The sequence below is a fragment of the Pyxicephalus adspersus genome, chromosome 1, assembly GCF_032062135.1.
Source record: "Pyxicephalus adspersus chromosome 1, UCB_Pads_2.0, whole genome shotgun sequence".
Lineage (NCBI taxonomy): Eukaryota > Metazoa > Chordata > Amphibia > Anura > Pyxicephalidae > Pyxicephalus > Pyxicephalus adspersus.
In genome coordinates, this window is record NC_092858.1 from 124382051 (window position 1) to 124401219 (window position 19169).

The following is a 19169-nucleotide window of genomic DNA, read 5'->3' on the forward strand; positions in this document are numbered from 1 at the left end:
CTTTGGTCTAGGGTGATTTATTGAAACTTAACATAAAGTAGAGAAGGTGAGGACAGCAGAATGTTGGGTTCAAGCAGTTCCAATTTGATAGCAGTAACTCAAAATCAGAACTGACCGCCAGCATCCTCAGCTGAACTCACCATCCATTTTTTTATCATCCACCACTGTTGTCTCCCATGGACGTCCAGGTGTTTTGGCATTGTTGAGTTCACCAGTGCTTTGTTTCTTTCTCATGATGTACCAAACTGTAGATTTTGCCACTCCTAATATCGTAGCAATTTCTCGGATGGGTTTTTTCTGTTTTTGCATCTTAAGCATGGCTTGTTTCACCTGCGTGGAGAGCTCCTTTGCACATACAAGAACCCCCCCACCACCACCACCACCCTCATCAAATCAACTCCAGGCTTTTTATCTGCTGAATTGATAATGACATAATAAAGGAATTGCCCACACCAGCCCATGAAATACCTTTTGAGTCAATTGTCCAATTACTTTTGAGCCTCTGAAATAAAGGGATTGTGTTATAAAAAAAAGGCTTTAGTTCCTCACATTTTTATGCAATCGTTTTGTTCAACCCACTGAATTAAAACTAAAAGTATGCAGTTCAACTGTATCTGAGTTAATCTTCCAGTAATCTCCAAACGCCAGCAAATATATTGAAGATTCTATGGAATATTTGCATTGACTGTGTAAATATCAGATACTTGCGTAGGCAAACTCAATCGCATTCAGAATTGTATTGATCATGAACCTATGAGAATGTTGCTGCCATTCTAATTCTATCTGCACCAAACTGACCTAATCTCATCTTTACATTTCATTATTACTTTACACAAATGGATGGCTTTTTCCTGGGTTCCTCACAATGAAATGTACTAGTAGTAAATTTATAAAACTAAGTTATTATATAACCTCTGGAGGCACCCTCAGAGGCCCTTATTTTAGTTGATCACCATTAGCTATGAAAAATTTATTTTAAGAAGTTTTCAGATATTTCTTAATTCAGTTTACAGTTTATTAATTCACTCTCTCTCTCTCATTAATCCTAATTCATGTGTAAAGCTAAACATTTCTTCCACCTCTAAGCTATGTTACAACACTAATGAGCTGTCTGCATTGGATATAATTGTAATCAATGAGCAGCTCTGTGTCATGTTCCAAGGCAGTGAAAATACAAATTCCTGGCTGATGACAGAGCAAAATGAGTAAAATTCTAAAGAAATAGAACAATGTATATTGTAACATCTCTGGGTGTGTGTGCATGAACTAATCATTTAATAATGTATATTTAAAGTATATATGAAGCCAACATTTTTTTTTAGATACTGAAATTATGAGGAGTTATACAGCGGGGAATGATTAAAACCCCTAGCAGCTTTTTTGTCTGTGTTACATTGCAGTTTCTTTCCCAAGGCACAATAAAGAAAAATATGAAATCTCTCTAAAGTAAGGGTATATTAACCCTCAGACATTAATCCGTTTCCCCTTACCTCCTGATACATTCACAATGTACCATTTTGATATTTTCATCTCTTTTTTATCCCAGTAACATCACTGGAACTAATAATGAGGGCAAATTTCCTCAGTAGGAATCCAGACAGATTTGTGCTCCCAGTTACTGGGATAAAAAGAGATGAAAATATCAAAATGGTACATTGTGACTGTATTAGGAGGTGAGGGGAAATTGATCAATGACATATTCACACGTTATCCAAAATAAAATTAATTAAAAATTGGTTCTAAAATTAAAGTTTAATCTGGTAATATTTTGCACTCCTGTATAATGCTGATGAAATTGCAAAGTGAAACATTTTTCTTAATAAACCTGAACAAAAAGCATAAAATTGCGAGTATGGGGGTCCTTTAAAACAAACTTACCTGTTCATTGTCTTTTCTTTTATGTACACTGAGAGATGTCCATGGTATTAATCCTGGCATCGTTGGCTGCCATGAATAAATGAACGCCTATGTGCTCCCACAACTCCTAATCCCATTTAGCCAGAGTATAGCAGTAGATGCACTGAAACCTTTTTTTTTCTGGTGTCCAAGTTGGAGAGCATCATTCCTGTAACTACATTTCTGTAATTGCGTTTCTGAGAGATGAATTTCCTAAATCCATGATCTGAAGTTTGTAATGCATATATTTCTGTTGAATATTCTGGGGATGGTGGTTGTAGCAGAATCTAATCTCCCAATATTTTTTTTCAGCGTGGAAGATTATGTGCAAAAGGTAGGGTCACCTTTCCCTGTCCCCATAAACTGAAAAGTTGCCCTCACTTAACTGGACAGCTTAGTTGCATTAATATTTAGATGGAGGTATCAAGTTTAGTGCATAGGACCCAGATCACTTAGTGCTGATGGCGCATCTCTACTACCAAATCTTCAGAAAATTTAATAATTACAGCCCCATAGAAACACAGTCTATAGTACACCTATCATAAGAAAAGTAGAGGACAATGGGCCTGATTTATTAAAGCTCTCCAAGACTGGAGAGGATATACTTTTATCAGTGAACCTAGGTGGTAAAAGAAAGTGGAACTGTATTTATGTAAACCTAATTCTATGAAAACAGTTACAGGAGTTTGATGGTGGAGAGGCTAAAGACAATAAAAGAGAGGCACAAAGTTAATCAAGACAGATTTAGGCACCTGTATACCTGGAATACACACTCTTACTTTACTTTTCTCATGCCCAAGTCAACAGGACAGGTTTTTAGCAGAAGTATCTTAGCAAGATGCATAGTCCCTATGAAGGGTAGTGTTCAAGACAGTTGTGCACCTCCAACCTTGTGGTTACAATTTGGAGAAGGCACTTTTTTATTCCCAAATGACTGTACTCTGTGCACAAAGCCATGCCCATAAAGACATTTTATGATGAAATTTATGTAGATGAACAGGCACAGAGCCTGAGCTTGACCCCACTAAACACTTTTTGGATTAATAAAAGACCAATTGTGAGACAGTTCTTCTCATCCAACCATCACTATTGAACCTTCTGAATGCTATTTTAGCTAAATGGACACAAATCCACACTCTGAAATCTTGTACAGAAACTTCCCAGAAGAGTAAAGCTTTTTTAGCTGCAAATCTCGTGTGTGATAAACAGGTAAGTTTTGGTTATATATATTGGTTCTTTCTGTGGTCTACAATGGACAAATATTTAAAGAACCAAGTGCAGGACTTAGCTGATCATTTTGTCTAATGGATGATAAATAAGTAGTTAAACATACATTTTTCCTGGCTTTCCCTTCTTCATTGGGAACTTCACAGCCTGGTCGACATTAAAGCTTATGTCATCACATACAATTAATAACCAGCAATCTAATTTGTTTGAGAAGACATGAATGGCCCTTTCACATTCCAGGGTGTCATGAAACAGAGGAGACCATCAATTGATGGAAAAGCCAAGTATGAGTAAAGCTTGTTCCCTTATATCTCATTCCCTAGAAAAAAATTACTTAACAATTGCAATGGAGGGAGCCAAGTAAAAGTGTACGGTATGTTCCCTGGAGTTCATCTTAAAATGAAATAGACTAAAATATTAAATATTAACAAATATTCATATGAAATGTCAAATGGCCTGTTTTAATATATGTATAAAGCATTTACTTTTTAAACAATATATGTGTTTATGTTATGTGAATATCCCAAAATAGCACCAACAGCTAATAAAGAACAAAGGAGACCTTAAATTCTGCTGATGGGCCGATCTGCACATTACAAAATCATCACCTGCAACATTTTATTTTTGTTATTACAAAATCACCTAGAGTCTAGACACTTACTCATATTGCTTACATTTTAGTACAAGTAAACTGTCAATAAAAATGAACTTATTTTTTTTGCTCTGACACATTTCAGAAATGACCTTTAAATAGCTTTGTTTGTTAGTGTGTGCTGTGTGTTCCTTGACCCCCTGCATCCTATACTGATCTAGCAGATTCCATATATAGAGGGAAGGTGAAGTCATGTGGAAGGAAATAGGAGGGTACATCGAAAAAAGGACACTTGAAACTTCAAATATGATATTTATTGCTGAGAACGTCAACTGCATGTTATAAATCAGAACACAAGGTTATTTTGTTTTTACAAATGAAACATGAAATGTGACCTTAACAAAAGTAAGGGATCTACTTTATGAGTCAGAGGTCTTGAAAAATGTAAAACTTATTAAGCTTAAAGTGGCTGTGTTCATTGCATGCTAATCACACTGTGGATGTGTATTTATCTACATCCCCTATTTGCGTTAATAAATAGATAAAGTAAATAAGTACTATATAATGGAAAGGAGGTCAAGGGGATTTACTTTCCACTGAGGCCTAATCCTTCAATTTAGGAATCTTATTGGCCTTGTTCCAGTCACCTAATAGAGACTCTTCTGTTGCTTGCTGTTTGTGCATAGGCTGCTTGGGTGCAGTCACTTGTCTGACATATATCCCAACAGTAGGACATTCTCCAATAACCCAAATAAAGCTCCCTGTTTCAAAAGTTTATAGGGCTTGGGTAGGCTGTCTTTATTGCTAAACTCTGCAGTGACATAACCCCTCATTGAAGCTATTATACCTAAAAAGATTTGGGTGTGCGCTTAGAAAAATGCGTACAGGTAGTCACCAAGTTAAGGACATCCGACATATGGACGACTCCTAGATACGAATGGAGCAGGATGAAGGCTTGTTAGGTAGGAGGGGGAGATTTGCATGACTTACAGAAGAAATCTTTTGCTGTTCTGAAAAATCTTGTAACTCTTTAATGACCAAGACAAACTCTTAAGTTGTATCTTTTTGCATATCAAAGCACAGCTTGCTCCAGAAGTTGTTTGTGATTAGCTCACAGTGAGGATTTTATATCGTAACTGACACCATGCTGCCTAATATTAATATGTTGAGACAAACATCTGTCCTAATTGCATTTATTAAAATAATGTACCTGTTCTGACTTACATACAAATTCAACTTAAGAACAAACCTACAGTCCCTATCTCGTATGTAACCCGGGGACTACCTGTACTCACTCTTGGTGAGTATGCATGATTAGGGATAATTTAGTTACAGTAGTGAATGAGGCAAAATAGGTTGACTTCAATCCAGCAACATTTTTTTTTTACATTTTCTTGCATATGATTAAAAACCTCTCAACAGTCCCTAAATTGGAGTGGCTGCTAAACTTTTTACATCCAAGTCTCATTTCCTCCTTAGCCCCCCTTTTTTGGGCGGACATAAACCTTTAAAAATGGATTATTTAATTAATAAGGAGTTTTATTTTGCACTATTTTTTTATGCAGACTCTGAAATATGTATTTGTTAATTTACAAAGTTTATATAATAGTGATTGTAGTTGTGAAAAAAATACTTGCTGGTTTACCACAATCACTAGGCCAAGTGAACTAGCCCCTAGTGATAACTCACATGAATAGCTTACATTATTTTAGTAAATCAACCCTAATGTTTTTAAAAATTTCAACATATTGTAAAATTAAATACTTGCAGTCAGACAGGGACAGCACTCCCTGTGTTATTGAATATAAGGCTTTAGCAACAAAGGATAACAGTATTTTTTATAAAATAGCAGCAAAGGCAATTATTATTAATCTAAAATTATATAACCCTACATTTCTTAATTGCGGCCTTCACTTATATTGCATTACCCTAATCTTCACATTGCTGGGAACTGAGCTGGTTGCCTCCATTGTACTATGTACAGACAGAGTCTGGCATACAAGTTGTATTTCTATTTATTTCTTTGGGGCCAACACCACATGCATAGAACATAAGTGAAGTTTAATTTCTGCTCAGAACATTGCTCTGTACAGGTTACTAAACAAATGGGAGTTAGGGTTGTGTTTATGGATTTTATAGTCATATACTATTTGATGAGAAAATGGGAAGTTTTGCTGCATTTTTATAAAGAAGTACAGTTATACTTTAAGAACAAAAGACATATGAATAGCATTTGCAAACTAAAAAACATGAACAATGAATCAGCATAAAATCAAACACTTATACAGAATACATTGCAGAATTTCCCTGAGTACAACTAATCTTTATCTCTTTCATAAAACACATACTTATACTTGATGTTATTTTTATAACATGTACACTTTTCTCAACATTTTACTGAAATTATCAGTTTTTTATCTAAATTAAAATCGAATGCTCCTCCCACTGTTATACATGTAGATACTGTTCTTGAAAGCAATATGATAGACGTTAAATGATAGTCATATTTGGCAGTTGGTAGTTTGGTAAATCTTCATGGTGGATCAACAAACACAGCCATGGGACACTTGGAATGACCCTAGATTTTTACCCAAGACAATGAATGATCATCCTCAGTGATGAAAGTCTAGCATTCGTATAGATCAGTACCTACAGGGGAAGTATAGGTAAACATATATGAATGTGTATAGGTGGGTACATACAATTTATATGTTTAATGCAAATATAAAAGGAATCATATGCCCTTAGTCAAAATGTAAACAGGCAATGCCCACATATACAAGGGTCCTGGGAACTCAAATATATTAGAACCAAGTTGAAAATTGGTACTTGGTACTCTGCCCCTAATCATTGGCCCTGCTATGTAATGAGTATGTGTTTAGAAGATAGCAGGTGTCATTTTCCTCATATAGTATTCACACAAAATAAACTGTGCAAACTACCATTATTTTATATCTGTGTAAAATAACACCCATAGCCAAATGATGCACATGAAAAATCATGCCATCAACATATTTAAATATATATATAGTTTTTTGTTTTTCTTTTCTGTGTTTTTATTGGTCTCAATAAATATAATATGCAAAATGGTTGATACATTAAATACAAAAACAGTAATTTTTATAGGTTTCAGTAAAAGGTTGGGACCAGTGAAATTAGTGTTCCAGTGTCATTTGGTTTGAAGCTTACAGATCCTATAGACATGAAATGTCAAATGTGGTTGCAATGTCCTCAGCAATGGTCAGAAAGAAAAACGAGCTCACTGTTCTGCTGTTTTTAGTGCTTGGAGGATCAGATCGAGCTCATAGCACCAGGTCTCATATCTGTAGGCCATCCTTATTTGAGCGACATTGGTCTTGCGGATATCATTTCCTTGAGGCCCTTCTTTTCGATACTCTTCACCCAGGAAATGCACCTTTTCCTGGACACATAAAATACAGATGATGATTTCCTTTACAAAGTTGTCATTTCAGCTGAAAGTAAAGTTTAACATTTAACTTGTCCTAATGTTGTATTGTTAAACCATGCCTTTAAGAACCCATGCCAGCTGATACGTAGATTATGCTTAGATACCCAACCTAATTTTACTCTACCATAGCTGTACTGTAGGTTGAATTACCAATGAAGTTTGGGATATTCACTCTGCAAGGGATAATTGCTTAGCTTAGTGAATGAGGTTAAGCTCTGCTGACTGTGCCTGCAAAAATGTAGCTTTTTTCAGATGTCCTTGCGCATGATTGTGTATTCTTTGCTAAATGAGTTAACTAAGCTAAGGGAATTATCATTTACTAAATTCCCTAATGAATCAATCTTAATGGGATGAAAATGTATTTACTGTAATTTTTTAAATGTACTAAAAAATAAACACATTTTCCTTTACTGGTATGTATAAAGACATTTATGTTTAAAGGTAAACATTGGTAAATGTACATTTTTTCAAGGACATTCATTTCATAAAATGATTTTCATGATTTTTGGATGTGTTTTTATGGAGTAAGTTACATGGCTGTATTTTCTGAAATGGCAACTGCCTAGGGCAGCAGAGTCAAAAGGAACAGCACTAAGCGCAACATATTCAAATCTTCTGGCCACATCTGTATATCTTTGACTAAATCCCTATTTATTGTACAATGTATTATGTTGGCCCTATATCAATACAGTATAACATTAATATTAATAATAATAAATCTAGTAGGGAACAATAAGAAGTAATGGGTACAAAGCAAGTTGAGAGTTGCCCATTGGTTCTTTGTGGTGCCAAGCACTGACCCTATGAAGCAGACACTTACCTCATGGGACATACCACACTGCAACATGCTGCTCCTGGCTATTTCGCACATGTCACAGGTGCTAAGTTTAAAGACCTGGGCAGCAATAGCGTATTCCTCCATTAGGGGCTCCTGTAGACCAAAAGAAGGTAATTTCATACTTTGTTTAGGGTGAAAACTTGCATTTTGACTTTTGACACTTGCATGTGATTATAGTATAAGAATGTGTAAAGACAAAATCTGTTTTTTAGTATATTTGGCAGCTGAAGGAGCTAACACTCCAGTGCTGCAGGTTAGTAGCTTACTATTGTCATCCTGCAACAGGAAAAACTATACAGTATAACATAATGACAAATATTTAACATATATGTGTACACTTGACATTTTATCTTCTTTTAAGAGTGCACAGTATTAGATTATGATTTTCATGTTAACTGAATACATTCTATGTAAAGCTTAACATTTACAATGATCTATTATCTCTAAGAGGGGTCAAAGTACTCCACCTTCTATACTTTTCTTTGGTGCCATCTTTGTTAATGCATTAAATCGTATCAGAATTGCCCACCTGGGTTATGAACCTTGCTCAGAAACAACAGTCATTTGAGTCAGTTGCCAAAGTACCACAAAGAGCATTTTCTGTAACACAATTGGCATGCTTTTAAAAAGGAATGCAATGCAACATACTATACTCTGTATTTTGCATTGACATGCATTATTACAATGAATAGGTGTGAGCAGGGTCTGCCACAACTCACACAGCTTACTAAGCTATATTGTTGAAGCCTGATTACTTGGGGAAAGGAGCTTATGCAAATGCTTTGCTCTGCCTGCAGCATACAGAATATATCTTCTCAGTTTAGGCAGAGTGCCTGGACTGGAGCTTAGGGACTGCCTAATTATAAAATGTGCTGTACAAAGCTTTTTTTGTAATAATTAAACTGTTGTATATTGTGACAAGCCAGTGTTTTCATGCACACTTGAAAAGTTTGCAAACAAACATAACAGGTTAATAATCTTGGGACATATATTTATTCACAATCCAGTATGTATCTTTTGTTAATACAAATGTTTATTAAAAGAAATACAAATATTAACACATTTACATGCTCCAATAATCAATCTGTTGTTGTTACAAATAGACGTATAACAGTTCAACACGTTTCTCGGAACATAGTCCGCTTCCTCAGGAACATATTACCCTAAAAAATTACAAAAGATTTATTTTAATATACATTTGTATTAAGAAAAGATACATACTGGATTGTGAATGAGAATATGCCTTTAAAGTCTCAAGGTTATTGACCCTGTTATGTAAAAAAATATTTGTTTCCAAATTGATATTAAGGGATGTGGCATAGGTTGAACAAGGTTAAAAAATTTGAGGAACGTCTTTTGGTTTTTAAACACTTGAAAAGTTACTGATCTTTTGTCAGTCCTTTTATTTCCATGAACATATTCACCACTAAAAAAGAAAATCATTAGCAGAAACATTTTAGTTTGTTTTTACCTTGGTGTAATGGAACTGCATTGGATCATCTGTGGACAATGAGATCACCAAGCCTTTTTCATGAAAATCCAGTAAGGGGTTCTTGGCATACTCCAGAAACAAGCTGTTGTTGCTCAGTGGTGACATAGCAATGGGAATTTTTGTCAAAAAGTACAGGTACTGTAGCACTGGGCTCTGAAAAATAAAGACATTTTCAGATATATTGTAAGAATGCAATTCTTCAATCCTGTTTGACTCATTTCGAGAAAATAGATTGATTTAGCTTCATGTACTTTAGACCTGCTGAGCCGGACCAGATATAAAAAAATATATATATTATTCAGTTGTCTATTTTTTTAAAAGTACATTTTTAAATGCAACAATGCGACTTAAATATGACTAGATGTCTATATATGTCTAGATATCCTCCTCTTGCAATCCCATTCATAGCAGCAGACTTGGGGAAGGAGGGCAAGTACCAGAAACCACATAGGCTCTGGAAAAGTGCACATAAATTGTAACATCAGGCTAATTCCATGTTCATGCCCATGGTTTTAGAAAGAGATGTTCAACAAGCTAATGGATGTATGGTAATCACTTGTTAACAAAGTTATAGCCTTAGAGAGAGATATCCATGAAAGAGATTGACTGGAACCAGTGATAGCTAATGTATTCCATAATTTCCTTAGTTGAAATAATTCTTGAAAAGCAACAGATGTTTTTTTCTTGAATGTAGAGCAGTACCAAATGCCAGCATGGCACAAAAGTACATTTTCTTCCAAGGTTAATCAGCATTTTTTAATAATAAACAAAAAAGGTACCTTCTTCAAGTTTAGGCCGTGAGAGATGTTATCTGCTGTCATAAATGCTGCCAGTAAGTGAGTGATGGCACCAGCTTCTCCACAGTGGGGACGGAAAAGGAAAGTATTCATTCCCCTCTCCCTAAAAATAAAGTAAAACGTTTATCAGTATTTATTATAATGTACAACAATAATAATTGACCACCGCTATGAAATTCCCAAATTGTTTATACAAAATACAACCTTTTATCAAGTGTTTTTTTTACTCCCAAGATGATAATTTTCAGGATTCCTTGGACCAATGTAGGAATTTGATCATATGACAAAGAAAGATTAGATCCTTGTTTATTTTTGTCAACACATTTACTATTCAGTGCATGTTGGATGACCTCCTCATGATACGTAAAAAGCAACTGTTTGGAATATCACATAGCAAATGTTTTTATCTGCCTAGATGCTAACAAAACCAGCATCAATCCAAAATACAAAGGTTAATACACACCATGAACATTTTGTAAATACTGTTTACAGGGTTTATATCACTCTTTACTTTCATTACTCCCTGCATTTACACCTGCTACATATTTTAGAATAGAACAAATCTGGGTGGCTTCTATTGAAATTTGGATAATACATTTGGGAAGAAATATTATGAATCCAGATGTCCCAAGCCAAGTTTGAGTTAAAATGGTCTGTTTTACAGTTCAGATTCCAAAAAAGTTTCCAGTTCAGACCAAAGGCTGATTTCAAGTCTGTTTCGGACTTTTTTTTGCCTCAGTTGTTGCCTGGACACCCTTAGCTTGACTACCAGTGCCAGACCCTTCTATCTTACCATACTTTGTAGAATTTTATAGGAAGTAGTTCAGGCTGACTTTTCCATTATGTAGAGTTTTGTGCTTAAAGTGCTTAGAGTTTTCTGCTTAAAGCTTAATTTGAAAGCCAATTGTATGGCATGGGACATCAAAAGCAGAAGTTCTAAATATCAGTTGTTTACAATGTTTTAAAAACTGGTGTAGTTGGACAGCCCTGATCTATAAAACTAAGGTATTTGAAGATCCAATTTTTTGAAGTGATGGTTTATTGTAAAAGAGTTGTAAAGAATGTATAAGTTTTAATGTGTGCATGTTGTTATGTATAGTACTTGGTACAAACCAGAATATGCTTACAAGATAGAGTGGAGGACTATATATAGGATATTAACGAACAACTAATGTGGTAAACATTTATTTGATTGAAATAATTTAAAACTGGATTTTTATTACGGTACAAATCATAAGATGAATGGATATTCCTAAGTAAACAGGTGATTCATTGCTCTGTGGAAGCAAAAACATCACTTTTGGATCTTTATGATAAACATCAGGATCTCAAATTGTTAAAAATTCACATGGGATATTTCACATTTGTATGACTGAATATATTGAGAACTTTTTACAACCATCTATCAATTCGCCATCTTTGCCTAAATCCCCACACCACCATTTTTCCCTTTTTCCTTTTCCCTTCCCCCTTTTCTATCTGTTTTTGACTTTTTCTTTTCCATATCTCACCCCTTCCCTCTTCCATCTCTCCTCCTATCTCTTTATATATTAAAGTTTATATGTTAACATTTCGGTAGGGTGTAGTAATTTTTATAATTTTATATACATTTGTATGGGTTTTGTTGCATATGCGAATAGATCCTGTCATTTGAAATGGATTATGACATGTGGAACGTGTTTATGTGTGTAACAGCTGTGCTCCAACTTACCTTCTACGCAGGTAGGTGATTAAGTGATGGTGGGGGCTCTGATGGAGTTTCTCAATATAATTATGGGTAATCAATTAAGCTTGTACTAATGTGATATAGTTGGCCTTAAAATACAATGCAGCCAACCCAGATTCTAACTTTGCCTGTGATGTTTTTTTTTAGTTAACTAGTAAACAATACAGCTACCACACAATAGTGATCATCCACTTAAGCTGCGTACACAATTGCAATTTTTGTCGTTGGAAAGGATCTTTCACGATCCTTTCCAACGACAAGGGGCTGCAAGATGCATGAACGATGCTGTACATACAGCACCGTTCATGCTCTATGGAGAGGGGAGGGGGAGAGCGACGGAGCGGCACCCTGCTGCGCGCTCTCCCCTTCCCTTTCATTACGATCAGCTGTCGTCCATCTTCCGTGGATCCGGCAGGTCGGTCGTCCGGACGATGGACGACACCGACTGTACACACGGAAGATTTTCGCCCGATAATTGGCCGATGCCAATTATCGGGCGATAAAAATCTGCCGTGTGTACGTAGCTTTACACAGAATGTGTTTTGTCATGTTGAATTGAATGCCCAGTATTAGCTTGTACAAGTAAAACTAGGCATTTAGCACATGTATTGTAATCTCTGAGTTTACGAGTCAATTGTTATCTAGACAATGTCTTAATAACTAAATAAGCACATTTTGTATTTCATACACATCAATTAAATTATTAGTTTATAGGAGAAAAAGTACCTGATTTACAAGTATATTGCATGCAGTTAATGAGATTTGTACTACTGACATCTAGTTAAGATATGTCACTGGTAATTTTGACATACAATTTAATCCAGCTTTATTGCAAAATAGAACTTTTCCCACAGGGTGGATATGGAATAGCAGCTCACATTCTTGCTTCAAGGGAGTTTTTGTAAATACAATCAAGATGGGTAGGACAATAGCTAATATGGGGCAAACATTAGAAGGAATTGTGTTGCAATAATACAAGTTTATAAATAGGCAGAAGTAGTTTTTGTATACTTTTGTTGTATATTTTGAAAAAATTCAATGCAATATTGGCCACAATGCAAAGCAAAAATAGGATGTGCAAGCATAAAAGCAATGGGTCAAAAGCTTGTTCTGCAGCTCTAGTCACTGGTTTAGTTCCCACCAAGGACCATGTTTGTTCATAGAGAATCATGGAGTCCATATGTTGTATGTTGTCCCTGTATCTGCTTGGGTATATTCCTGGTTCTTAAACCAACAGTGAGAGGCTCATTTTTTTGATGGTTTAAACTTAGTAGGCTCTTAAGATGAAGGCAAGTCACCAGCAGACATGTGGACTAAAATAGGATTTTTTAAATATAAATATATATATATATATATATATAAATATATATAGTGCATTGTACTGCAATTAGCAATGTAAGCAGAGAATTCAGTGGGTAGCTGACCCTACATTGTACCAATAAAACAGTAATACATTTGTTTTTGAAAATAATAAAATATATATTTTTGGTATACACATAGAACAACATTGCATCTAATTTGGTTGGTTAGTCATACCAGAAAATTGCTAAATGTCTGTGAGCATAATATGACTTCTGCAAGCTGTCAGACTAATTTTAGAGAAGGAATGAATCCACCCTGTTGAAATTTGTTGGCTGCTTGCTATTGTTTTCCACAAGATATGACAATGCTGGGAAAGTCACTGGGTTAAGTCACATGTTAACAATCATTTAATTTCAGAAAACATAATTAGAAATATTAATGTATTAGACCCATAAGGTCCTGCTAAAATAATGGTTCATAATGCACCAAAGAGGAAATGATGGGTATCAATACCAACATCTATCTCTAGTAAAGTACAACTAAAAATTTTTAAAATACAAACCACAATAAATAAACAGGTACGACCATCACTTGTTAACACTTCATATTCAAATATACAGTACGGTATATACCTACCAAATTACAATAAGTTGCATGCCAGTTGGCTAGAACTAGAACAAAAGTTTCTAAAATCCAAGATCTCCAACTATAGGTAACACAATGGCAACCTGCAACAAGTTTCCTATTTATTCTATGATATTATGACTGGCTTACAGTAAAGTGTTCCAAAAACACTTTATATCCTAAAGGGTGGTTTCTCCCTTCGCATCTGGATGTGATGACTGATACCCATTTATGACTTTAAATGCTACATATTAATGATATGATTTGTCACGCTTGATTTGTTTGCCATATGACAACAACTCCGCATTTACTTAGAATAAAGTCTGCCAGAAGTTTGCAGCAAGCTTGAACAATTTTGTGCAAATATTTATAGAATGAAAAACCACTTTAGTGAATACACTGCCAGATACAATTTAGAGATCAATAACTGGATAGTCTAGATTTATCAATATAAAGCAAAAAAAGAGACATAATAAGCAATGTAATTATATTTCCTTCATGGTTTATAATCATCAAAAATGTATTGTTGTTCACCTAACAAAATAAATTATGGAAAAATATTATATTAATCATTTATATATTAATGAGAAACTGATTGTTTCATTAAATAAAGTATATTAGCTGTTGATTGCCATATTTTGTCAAGCTGTTGTAACTGCATTTACATTTCAGATAATATGCACTTCCATGTGCCCAGAATTCTAAGCATATCCTCAATGATGATATCAATAACTATGTCAAAGACAATTGTTTTATAACATACCGCCTGAGGTTGTTCAGCACTCTGATGTTGGCATACATATAGTAGATATAATAAGTGTATGATGGATTCTTCTCAATCGTCCACTCCTGGGGGGCTGGACTCTTTTTCGAAAACATGTGACCGCTGTGTTTGGACTCATCATCTACACTGTCAAAGCCAGTTATCTGTCAAATGATAGCCAGAGTACAAAACAATGATTGTGTTTTCTAGAACTCATATTCAATGCAATATTCTACCCACAACACCCTTAACCAGTACAAGAAAGTAGTTGGTTGCCCAGTAGTAACAAAGACAGCAATAAACCCATGATGATCTTACCCTTCACCACCTTAAAACTAAGGCTATGTACACATATCATATAAGCAAGACTGTTGGTCTCGGTCAAGAATCCTTCATCATGGATGACCGATGGGGAATGACTAATCACTAAACAAATCAAGGGAGGAGAGCACAATGGGTGCCACTTGTTCACCCCTCCCCTTTCTATAGAACAGAATGGGTGCTATGCGTGCATTTGTTCATTTGTCAGTCTCCATCGCTGGAATAGATCATGAAAGGTAATTTCCAGTGACAAAAACTGTACATGTGTATGCACAACATGTTTGGCTGAAATGGGCTTTAATGTCAAATGAATAATATTATCCAGTATCCCACAACACTTGCATGTGGATTTCATTACCTGGAGATTTCTGCATAGTTACTAATCTTTAAACTTATTTTACAGTTGTTGCCATTCTAAATAAAGAATGAAGGCTTGTTCTAAAAGGTCATTCAAGAAGTTATGGCAATGTGCAAAATAAAGCATTACCACATTGCATGTCAGTGACAACTAATTGAAAACAATTTCCTAATTTCTTACTAGATCTTCATTTCTAGATGTCTTAATTTTTTGCTTGATTTATACTTCCTGTGCCTGGGCCAACTTTCTTTTGATGGACCCTCCACCTCCATATTTAGTTCAATGGGTAGACATAGTATTTCATGAATAAAATTGGACCACACAAGATTAGTGGAAAGTTTGATAAAACACACTGTCAAAATGAAAAAAATGGACCTAATTCACTCTAGTGCTAAGAGTTTGATTGTAGGTGTTTTGGAGCACAGTGGTTGAACTGTGGCCTCTTAATCATATGTTCTTCTGTATCCGGGGGTAGAGGTACAGGACAGTGTGATAGCCTGGACCCTAAGCCTATAGCTCAGTGGATGTCCAAGGGCCCAGGCAACAACTTCCATGCTCTTGTAATAAACCATGGAAATAACCATGGAGCAGGACACTCGCCAGTCACGTTAAGAATGCATTTGTAGGTAGTTGGTGTCTGATGGGGAATATCCAGACCAATTATACGCAATAAAAATAAGGATGCTAACTATGTGGCTGTTCTAATAATTTAAAAGTCAAATAAAAGGAAAATAGGAACAAAGCTGTTATCTTGCTTTGTGCTGATTTTTTCCTAATCCACCTCTGTTCTGGAGACTTTATTTATAGTTATAAATATGTTACTACGATTCAGCTACATGATCTTTGCCACCCCTGGCAACCATTCAAGGCCATGACCTATGCTGGCCATGAAAGTTGGCTCTGCCTATAAGTACAAAATTCTTCTGTTCTGCAAAGACTTCTTTAAAATCGTAACACATCATATTTGTTGGCAATAATTTTACCGTTCTACAGACTTAGTTTGAAACATAAACCTCTATCTTGGCTGTATTATTGGGACAGAAGGCCAGAAGCAACATAATGACTGAAGCAGAATTAAGATGTTGAAGACTGGTGACACCATACATTTAGATGTTACACAAAACAAGTGTTACAAGAAACACACTTACATGTCTGAGGAACACACTCAGTTCTTTGTTTGCATTAGGGTTGATAGTCGCTTCAAACACTGGCATGAAGATATTTTCCAGCATTTTTCCAAAATGAGGCACAAATTTCTGAGCTCTGAAAATATCACTATTATGTAAAAATACAAGGAATAATTATAAATACTATAATCTTAATTTTATGCTCAAGATTTTTAAATGAGATCCAATACATTTAGGGCCTTCAAACTAGGTGCAATATTTGTATTTATACTGTATAAATGGCCACTTCATTGTACAGTAAAACTTAATTAAAAACAAACAGCTTGATACACAGCGCAAACACACAAATTAGAGCTGTCTTAATTCCCTTTTTTCCTGCTAAGGTAATGTAATGGTTCATACACCTCTGCAAAAGAACACTGCTAAGGTGGTAACACCACTTTCTCGGTTGGAGTAAGGGAATGCAGTTGTGTCAATTCCTTCACACCTTGCTGATTAGACAATGAAGTCCAGTTCCACTGATAAATGAGTGTATGATATATGTTGAAATCGTCACTTCCAATTATTTTAAGCTGGAGTGACTAGATGCGCAATTGGGAAATAAGAAGCAAAGCTTCTGTTGCCCTATATCATAAAGAACCTGCACAAGAACCTTAATGCCAGGATATTATTCTACATATAAACTGCAGATTTATGAGATGTTAGTGATTGGGTTTGTAAACTACTGACGAAATGGCAGAACAGAGACTTACTTTCTAAACCAGTTTATAATATTTGTATATATTTATCTTTATTCCCCACTTTAGTAAAAACTTAATTAACTTCATTTTTAACCCCGCAGCAAGAGGGTGAAGAACTTTGCAAAGGAAAAAACTCAGTGAAAGTGATTACATCCTCTACTTTAGTACATCAGGGTCATAGACATGGTTGTGTTCTGTTTGCTTTGGGAAATTTGACATAGAGAGCAAAGTTTTGTAAGAGTAGAGTTAGTGCCAACAGATGGTGGAGGATGAGAAGTGTGTTACTGAACCAGAGGTGTCATTAGCATACACTTGGAAACTGGTTTTACTGGGTATATTTTTCTTGTTTCATGGAAGGGATGTGGTTTTGCAATGTTGTCCTATCGAAGCAAAGGGGCCTTTACATCTATTTGCCAAGTATTTCTATAGCAGCACCTCCTGCTTTCACTGCTAAAATTACAACCTATATTACCCATATCCACCCTAATGTTTTTATTCCCATGGCAGGAAACCAGCTGCCCTACTTTTAAATGGAAATTAAAGTCATATATAGTAGTATATATATTTATATATATATATATATATATATATATATATATATATATATATATATATAAAAATATATAGCCACAATCCCTTTATCCCTTACCTGCTAAGTTATATATTTGTAGTCACATCAAAAATAAGTAAAATAGCTGTGTGTAGTGTCACTGGCTGCTTTCTAGTACATTTATAGGTGTACTTTTAGACTATTTGTATAGCAATCTGTTCAACAGAAGTGCTTGTTTATTAGGCAAGATTTGTGAATTTGGTCAAGGGGTATTTATAAGTTGATAGAACAGAGAGTGTTCTTGAGTTGAATGTGAAGGCTGCTGTTGAGCAGAATTCAATGTGGCTTAAGAGGGAAATTGGCAAATATAATTAAATGTAACAATTAGTGGAGAAATGGATTTTATTGTAATTGAAAGGAATTAGGTAGACAGCAACTGTACTGTAAGTTAGTGTATATTTACAAGTATTCAATAACAAATAATACAAAGTAATGAACCGCCTCACTTGGCAAGCTCATATCCTCCTTTGGCTTACAGTACCATCTGTATGCTGATAACACTCAAATCTATCTGTCCACCCCTGACCTGTCTCCCTCAGTCCTGGATAAGGTTTCATGTCAGCCATCTCATCATGAATGGCTGACAGGTTTCTGAAACTCAATCTCCACTGTCACATTCTCCCCCGAACAATTTTCTAACTGGTAATACCACTGTTATTCGTCCCTCCCCTCAGGCAGGTTGTCTTGGTGTCACCTTTGATTCTGCCCTCTCCTTTACCCCCCATATTCAGAATATTTCCAGATTCTACTACTTTTACTTGACCAACCTCTCCAAAATCTGCCCCTACCTATCCCCAGAGACCACCAAACTCCTTATGCCTGGACTACTGTAACCTCCTCTCTGTTATTCCACTAACCCGACTCTTGCCTCTACAATCTATTATGAATGCTGCAGCCAGACTCATCCATCCTTCCCACCGCTCCTCTTCTGCTGCCTCTCTTTGTGGATCTCTACACTGGCTTCGCTTTCAAATTCAAGCTCCTGTGCTTTGCCTTCAAATCCCTCCACAGTTCTTGTCCCACTTACATTTCTGATCTGATGGAAAAATACGCCCCTAGCAGCTCTCTGCGCTCCTCCAATGATCTAGTAATAATTTCCCCACTCACACCCCTTGTCTCATGCACAACTTCAAGACTTTTCTAGAGCTGCCTCAACTCTCTGGAAAGGTCTTCCTCATCCTATCAGGTTTCCTTCTACTTTCTGCACATTTAAAAAGTCCCCTTTTTAAACTTACCTGTCTGGTTCCATCTCTTAAACCCTCCGTAGGGTAGACATTTAGGGTGGAA

The 19169-nt window shown here is 35.6% G+C and overlaps 1 protein-coding gene across 1 annotated transcript in view; it reads right to left on the bottom strand.

The window, feature by feature from the left end:
* Window positions 1-4014: 4014 nt before the first annotated feature.
* AMPD1 (adenosine monophosphate deaminase 1) overlaps window positions 4015-19169 on the bottom strand; it is a 35373-nt gene continuing 20218 nt past the window's right edge. The window contains 6 exon segments of the mRNA XM_072426153.1: window positions 4015-7136; window positions 8005-8115; window positions 9494-9667; window positions 10294-10414; window positions 14727-14890; window positions 16554-16680. Of these exon segments, the coding sequence (XP_072282254.1) occupies window positions 6975-7136; window positions 8005-8115; window positions 9494-9667; window positions 10294-10414; window positions 14727-14890; window positions 16554-16680 (859 nt within the window). The 3' untranslated portion in view covers window positions 4015-6974.